The sequence below is a fragment of the Buceros rhinoceros genome, unplaced genomic scaffold, assembly GCF_000710305.1.
Source record: "Buceros rhinoceros silvestris isolate BGI_N320 unplaced genomic scaffold, ASM71030v1 scaffold3411, whole genome shotgun sequence".
Classification (NCBI taxonomy): domain Eukaryota; kingdom Metazoa; phylum Chordata; class Aves; order Bucerotiformes; family Bucerotidae; genus Buceros; species Buceros rhinoceros.
The window spans coordinates 1-8,077 of NW_010394641.1; the positions used below are offsets into that span (position 1 = coordinate 1).

The 8,077-nt window shown below is 42.8% G+C and overlaps 1 protein-coding gene across 1 annotated transcript; it reads right to left on the reverse strand.

Annotated features, from left to right (window-relative positions):
- Nucleotides 1-3: 3 nt before the first annotated feature.
- Nucleotides 4-8,027, reverse strand: LOC104488322 (chromosome unknown open reading frame, human C4orf27; the record flags this gene model as incomplete). Its single annotated transcript, XM_010145276.1, has 8 exons — nucleotides 4-180; nucleotides 1,829-2,001; nucleotides 2,597-2,684; nucleotides 3,353-3,503; nucleotides 4,536-4,634; nucleotides 5,131-5,317; nucleotides 6,910-7,069; nucleotides 7,815-8,027. Coding segments are annotated over 8 exons (1,203 nt in total), but the record flags the coding sequence as incomplete, so codon positions are not given.
- Between the last annotated feature and the right edge of the window lie 50 nt (nucleotides 8,028-8,077).

The window sequence follows — 8,077 nt, forward strand, 5'->3', positions numbered from 1 at the left end:
CCCCCCGCCCGCCCTGCTGCGGCCTGCCCTCGGGGGTGCAGGCCCGGCTCAGGGCGCCAGCTGGTCCACCTTCTCCTCCCGCCGGTCGGCCAAGTGCGACTGGATGATCTCGGCAAAGAGGTTCCTCTTCAGCAGGGTGTAGGCCAGGGGCAGCAGCTGGGCCACCGTCTTGTGGAAGTACTGCAGGCGAGAGGGAAAACGAGGGTAGCCCTCGAGGTACGCTCTACCTTCAGCCAACCCACCGCGCCCAAGCTCACACTGCACCTCCAGCAGCCCCAGCGAGGCCAGGCTGGGTTACCAGAGCAGCTGCAGTGAGAGGGGGAAATCTATTTTTAGCAGTGCACAAGATGACAACTGTTGTCAAGGCACACAGGAATCCAGCCTGCGGTTGAAGTCCTGTCACACTGCACAGCTCAAGGGGGTTATGAAGTACTTCAGAAGTCAGAGCATGTTTAGCATTTGTGACGGTTACTGTACATGTAAGCCCACTGCACCTCCCCTGTGAAGGGGAAGAGGGTTAAGTCTTTTTCCATGTCTGGAGTCACTGTCACTTCTGGCTCTGTACACAAGGGGACAGCCAGGCTCTCTTCCCCATCAGAACCAGCAAGCAGCTCCAAGAACCTACAGACAAGCAAAAACACTGGGACCAAACCATGGTGTTAACTTGTGTGTGAGGCCGCTGTTTTTTCTTTTTGACACTGCCGGAATTCATCAGTGATTACCCCACAGGCCAAGATGGAGGTTTGCCCACTCAGCCAGCTGGAAGTAACTGTTTCCTTCACTGCTCTTCCAGGTTTAGGAAAGATGAGCAGCTGAAGCAGCACAGTCACTGAAGGAAGGGTCCTCAAACTGGGTATCAGAGGAAGATGCAATACATTCTCAGATGCTGTAAGGAACTTACGAGAGCAGGGCAGGAAATTTAAGAAACAATAATTTAACAGTGTATGGACAGAGCAGTGTATTTTCCTTCATTTCAGTGACTAAGTCTTTTAACTACTGTTTAGCATGACTTTTCTGGCTTACATTTAGTAATTCTAGATTTTTATCTGTCTGGTGCTTTGGAGCACCCCTTAGCCAATACTGGTTTTACTCAAAGAAGCTATTCAGCACAAGTGTCTCTACGACCATCCATCCATTCCTACTACACTGATGTTAAAGCTTCCTTATATGTTATTATTTCCCAGCCACAGATTTACTACATGACCCCTTCCATCAGTGGGGCAGCAACTAATACAGAACAGGAAGCATTAAGTAGAATCTTTGGTTGTGATTAAGTGCTGCTAAGTCAGTCAGCTTATTTATGATACTCATTGTCAACATGGAACCAGAGACACCTGGTGGGTGGTCTCCTGTACAGCCACTCAGGCAGCACAGGCAGGTAACTGACCTAGGCTCACAGTTTTTTCAGCTGGGGTTTCTACAAACACTAAGCCTGTTTCTTGATCCCATTGAACACAAGCGCTTGCACCCGTACAAGTATTTTGGGGCTACAGCTATCCAGTGTCTGGATCAGACATTCTGCACTTTTAGGAGTCTAGTGACAACTCACTGTCTTAAGCACATCGAATCACAACAGTTAAATGCTGCTTAAGTGCTTCTGCATTGCAGGATTGTGCTTTCACACACACACATTTGAATTTAACATGGAATGATGTCATAAGTGTGACTTTAAAAGTCTCCATGAATTAAGAATATTCTTGTACACTTTCAGAATTCCTAGGGATAATTATGCAAGAGGTAGGAATAAAAACCTATGACACAAACCAACTCCTGATCCATGCATAAAATAACACATGATTTTGTGAAGTATGATTGTTGCAGTACTCACATGTGATCCATAGCAAAACAGGTCCACACCCAGTTCATACCCCATTCCATAGTCACACTCATCATTAGCAAATTGAACCAAGGTCATCATTTCCTGAATGGGTGCAAAGGCCTTCAGCCTCTCATCATCAGTAGGAGCATCGACAATGGCCTTACAAATTTTTTTAAGATTAGCTGCGAAAAAACAAAAGCAGAAATATTTAGATGTTTAAATACAGAAATTGAATATTGCACAGAAGTAGTTTCTGACAAAACCAGACCTGTGGGTCTGACACGAAGACTAAGTGGGCATGCCCTGAGCTGCTGGCAAAAAAATTTCCCCTTTTCTTTGCTGTTCATTTTTGCCCCCTGCCCATCTGTCTCAGTTCCCCATAGAGACAAGTATTTGTGTGCTCAAATGCATCAAACTGATTCTGGTTAGAACACTACTGGGAGAAGGGGAGTAATAAGGAATAAACCTAGAAATCCCTGAATATAGATCAGTTTTTTGGATCCACCTCCTGTATGGCTGTGCCAATACAAAAGAGAGGATGGTCTGAACTGTTACTTCAGGAATGATTATTTCAGATTTTGCACATTTCATTGATTCTCATGTAGTTCATTTGAAGAAAATACATTAAAACTTAAAGGCAGAAGTTTTAACCATTGCATTTTACTCCTTCATATTCTTTGAGTGGGAAACACAAGGCAGTTTGGTTTTTGCAGAGTAGCTGTGTGACTGGAGGTTGTTTACTTAGCTAAAGCAGAATATAGCAAACCAGATATTTACCATTTGTTTCGGGAAGTTCTCTGTATCCGACATCATTTTTGTCTACAGGAACAACTAGGCCTGCTCCATGAAATGCTTTGGTCACCACCTAAAAAGATACAGGAAATTGAATTTAGCACTGTAAGTCAGTACTGTGACATAAAACCACTCACCTCACTGAACAACATTAACCCCGACCGCTGGTGGGCAAACCTAATAGTGTCCAGGCTCCAGGATATCAACAGTTTCAAATTATACCACAGTTTACTTTTGAGTACTGAAGTTTAAAGTAACTGGTAACTCCATTTCAGTCAATTTCTGAAACCTAGGAATCCTTGTAGTCACACTGCTTAGTCACTTCCTACTATAATTATTTGACAGGTATGTAAGAAACCTCTGCTACTGATCCCTATCATCCTTAATAGTCCTGCTTCCAATAGATCCAACCCAACCATTTTACTCTTCACTTCGAAGCAGCTTTCTCCATGCTTCCCATTTGGTTTAGTTTTTAGACTATTTCCCTTATTGTTTTGGTGGTTGTTTTTTTAATTGAATGCCAAGCTATGGTATACAAGAGTAAAGTGCTTTGATTTAATCTAATTATTTGGAACACACTTGTATGGATCTTCCCTCTCCTGAAGTTTTAGAGAGCACTGGTTAGCTCTGGAAATTCCTAAGTGAAGCATCCTTACTGACTAGAAGATAAAAAACCCCCAGGCAAGTAAATGAAAAAATTAACAGAACTTAGTCCTCTCCAGTGGATCAGGAAAGTCATACTTTCTTATCTCTTTGTTTCATCTTCATGGTTTTTTGCTCCAGAGAATAACCCAATTCTTTTGCTGTTCTTGTTAGCTTTTTGTCTATGTCTTTCAAAATTGCAGTTTTATTTTTGTCAGTCACTTCCTTCAGTTTTTTTGACAAAAATAATCTGTAAACACAAAAAAACCACATCTTAAAAGAGTTTAACAGAACAAACAAGCCTTCCCATCACTAAACCTCCAGATCTCAATGAAGATTACTGTCATGGGTTTATTTATACACACAGACTGGGGAATACAAGCTTCCTAACAAGAAGAGACTAAAAGAGTTGGGTACAAACAGTACTTGGGCATTTCCTATCTGTGTGTGCATCACAGTTTAGTTAATGCAGTCTGCAGGTGCTGAAGATTTTCCTGGAATCAGTTCATTCATCCTGGACTCCTGTCCATCCTTCTCGCAAGAATTCAGTTTGCTACGTCAGTGCCAATACACTATTTGTCATCCAAGTCATGCACACAAATACATTTTTATGACTTCCATCATGGTGCTTCCAAAACAAATGTCCTTGTTTAACTTTGCACTACACAAGGGTTGCTTGGCAGGAGCTATTCCTCAGCATGCGTTCTCTTACTGACACATGTCTGTCCCTAGTGAGCTTCTGCTGTTTGACTGACAGGTGATGAAATCAGTTGTTCACATTCATGATGCAGGACCATGTAAAGCTTCATGAATCATACTGAATTACATATCCATATAAATGTTATCCTGCCCCAGGTCAGAAATGTTCTTGTAGTTATCCATTAGATAAAAATACTGATGTATTTTTGTATGTAGGGAAGAACAACAACTAGATGCAACTCATTTAGTTGCATCAGATTCACATTCCACTCACCACTGTTGGAGATGCCCTTTCTTCACTTAGGATGTATTTAACACGCCCAGCTTTCTTCCCTAAAGAGCCTATCCCTACCAACGTATTTAGTCAGTGAGATAACTAACACATCTCTATTTTACTTTAAAATGAAAACTCCATCAAGAAGCCTGTTAAGACTTTTGAGAATACCTTAAAGCTTCCTAGCAGAAGCAGGAAATGAGAGTTTGAGAAAAAGATACATAAGTTACCTGCATTATTTCACAACACATCTACTGATTAATAGTTTCTCTTCTACTGCTTATAAATAAAAGTATATATGAACCTTACTTGACTGCGGCGAAGACATTATCACCAACTTGTGAAATCGCACAGCCCTTCTTAGCTTCATTTGCACCAACCCACACTGGAAGCTCATCTGGCACATCCCTATTTATGAAAGAGTACACACAGTCAAGCTGTGTCCGTTTCTCCTATTTCAAAGTGAAATTAACCTTCTGCCTCACCGCACTGCCATCTCCTCCAGAAAACTAAGAAACACACTTAGATCTAAAGCTCTAAAAATCTTATAGTGCAGCTTTGAAAGGAGCTTGTATCAACACATGCAAAGAGAATACATGTTCCCTTTATTCCTAAGTCTTGACTACTACCTCTAAGTATCATGACAAAAGTTGAAGACTAACACATGAATGTGCTCTGGAGAGTTGGGGGAGGCAGTTCAATAAATATTTAAATCTAGTCTTCAACTCCAGTATCTATGATACTTTGTAATAGAAGGTATCAACCCATGTGGCAATATCCTACAACAGAAGGGAAAGATTCTTGTTTGGTGGCAGTGCACAATCTCAAATCCTGTCAAGTGGAAAAAAGGAGCAAAAGCTACACGTAATTATAGTCCATCAAGAGCATATATTAAATACAATACCTGAAATATCCCATGTGATACTGTGTTTTGCTATCCCCAACAAGTATGGTCTGGAATTCTGGGGGATCATAGAAGAATCTCCAGTGAAGATTGAAGTCTGGATCTGATGATTTTACTTTTTTGTGTTTTCCAGCAAGAATATCATATGGTCCAACAAGCGTAAGTCCAACACTTGACACAAGTGCATCTGAAAAGCAAAGCACGAACTGGTTTACTTTCTGGCGGGTGTGTATATAAACTAAGAAGTTCCTGTGTCACTCAAGTATCAAAAGGTTCCATAAATCCAAACTGCCAAACACTTTGTTTACAAGACAAGGAAACCTGAGACATTCTTTTATTCAGATAGCTTTCATTCGAGAGTCAGGTTATACACTTCTCATAAGTAGTAGTGGTCAATGGTTCAATATTCAGATGGAGATCAGTGACAAGTGGTGTCCCTCAGGGGTCCATACTAGAACGAGTGCTGTGTAATATCTTCATCAGTGACACAGACAGCAGGATCACTGCACCCTCAGCAAGTTTGCAGATGACACTAAGCTGAATGGTGCAGTCGACACACCTGAGTGACAGGATGCCACCCAGAGGGACAAGGACAGGCTGGAGAAGTGGGCCCTTGTGAACCTCATGAAGTTCACCAAGACCACATGCAAGGTCCTGCACCTGGGTATAGATGATCCTCAATATCAATACAGGCTGGGAGGTGATGGGATTTGAAAGCAGCCCTGCAGAGAATGACTTGGGGGTACTGGCGGATGAAAGGCTGGACATGAGCTGACGAAGTGCACTGGCAGCCCAGAAAGCCAACAGTATCCTGGGCTGCATCAGAAGCAGCATGGCCAGGAGGTTGAGTTGCTCTACTCCACTCTGGTGAGACCTCAGCTGGAGTGCTGTGTCCAGCTCTGGAGTTGTCAGCACAAGAAAGAAGTTAAACTGCTGGAGCGGGTCCAGAGGAGGGCCACAAAAATGACCAGAGGGCTGGAGCACCTCTGCTGTGAGGACAGGCTGAGAGAGTTGGGGTTCAGCCTGGAGAAGAGGAGGTTCTGGGCAGACATTACTGCAGCCTTCCAGTACTTAAAGGGGGCTTACAGAAAAGATGGGGACAGTCTTTTTAGCAGCACCTGTTGTAACAGGATAAGGGGTGATGGTTTTAAACTAGAAGAGGGGAGATTCAGACTAGATATAAAGAGAAAATTTTTACATTGAGGGTGGTGGAACACTGCAAGAGCTTGCCCAGAAGGGTGGCAGAAGCCCCATCCCACGTCAGGTTGGACAGTGCTCTGGGCAACCTGATCTAGTTGAAGATATCCCTGCTCACTGGTATTGGACTAAATCACCCGCAGAAGTCCCTTCCAACCCAAAACATTCTAAAAGAAGCTGTCATTTCTAGAGCACCCAGGAACCCTGGGTGCCACATTCTGTTATGTAACAAGTTTGGGGAAGCTGAAACCTGACTGATGTGAGGAAACTTCAGTTCCATACTAAACATTTTAAGTGTACTTGCAAGAAAGGCAGATTTCAAAAACATGTGGTCCCTCTGTATTACCTGATTTAAGTAATTATATTTCAAAGATCATGAAATGATCATCTCTATGATGACTTCATAGAGTCACGTCACTATGATTACCTTTAGCATTCTTGTTTACATTCACGTAAATATCCTAAATCTCAACTGAAAAATGAAGCAGCATTAGAATGCATCTGACCACCTCCAGTTTGCCTGCCTTCAGGCTGGTTTTGAAAATGAAAGTTAGAAAAGGCAAAAAATATTTAAAAACCCACCACTTGGTTTCTCAGGATCTAGGTCTTCACAAAACTTCCAGAATTGATAGAAGTCTTCAGGCAGTTTAAGCCGATAGCATTCTTCTGCTTCTTGACAAAGGCTGTCGGGGATATCTGTTCGATTTGGCCTTCTCTTCTTGACATCTCTGTTTTTTTCACACTGCAGATAAAAAGAAGAAAACGAAGTTCATTTAGTTGCTTTCTGCCAGCTCTACTGAAGAATTTTACATGGCTTCTGTATTCACAGAGGAACAATCATTAAGACCATTAAGTCATGCATGTTACTTAAACCAGCACATATACAGATTAGAACATCTGTTTTGGACAGAATATCTTAAGAGTATATTATGTGCTAAACAAACGAACAGAGTAGTAGTTCACTATTTAATAGGTCAATAGAACAACAGAAGCACTTTTATTAGTTAATCAAGCAAAGGACTGAGCAATCCCAAAGTTCTACATTACTTTAAAAATTACCATTTCCTATCACACAGCAGTTTGCATCCGGTAAACTTACGTGGCTGACAGACAGCTGGAGGTAGGGATGCTCTTTTGTCCTGTCTGGTTAACTGACACAACAAAAATCCCAGAAGTACTCTGCTATTCAACACGTGCAGACCTGGTGCAGTTTATAGCATGACATTTTAAGAGCAGCTTAAAGCATACGTTGTTTTTTAAAAAATGATGCAACATGAACCAAAACAGGCTAAGAAACGACCCATTCAAGCGGGCACACTACTGAAGTGCTCAACTCAACCACCTCATCCCACATAAGGCTCTAAGAATTAGTAGGGATCACTATCTCCCTGTTTCAAAGAATAATTAACTAAGATAATAACTAGTAGTTCTCTAAATTTTTAAAAAGGCAGCATTTTTTTTTTATTATTTTCTCGGTGGGACAGTACAACGCAGCAGACATTCCACCTCTTCAGCGGGCCGCCATCAGGTGCTTCACTGTACCACGGGTACCCGTTCCCAGCCGCAGACACCCGGGGCAGATGAGGCGGCTGCGGCGGTTGCCGTTTACAGCGCACCTGAGGCGCGGCGGCCCCCCGGGAGACGCCCGGGTAGAGAGGAGGGGTTCCCGCGTCGGGGAACAAGGGGCCTCTCGGGCTTTCCTCAAAGCGACAGAGCAAACCAGAACGAGGAGCGAGGAGGCGGAGGCCGG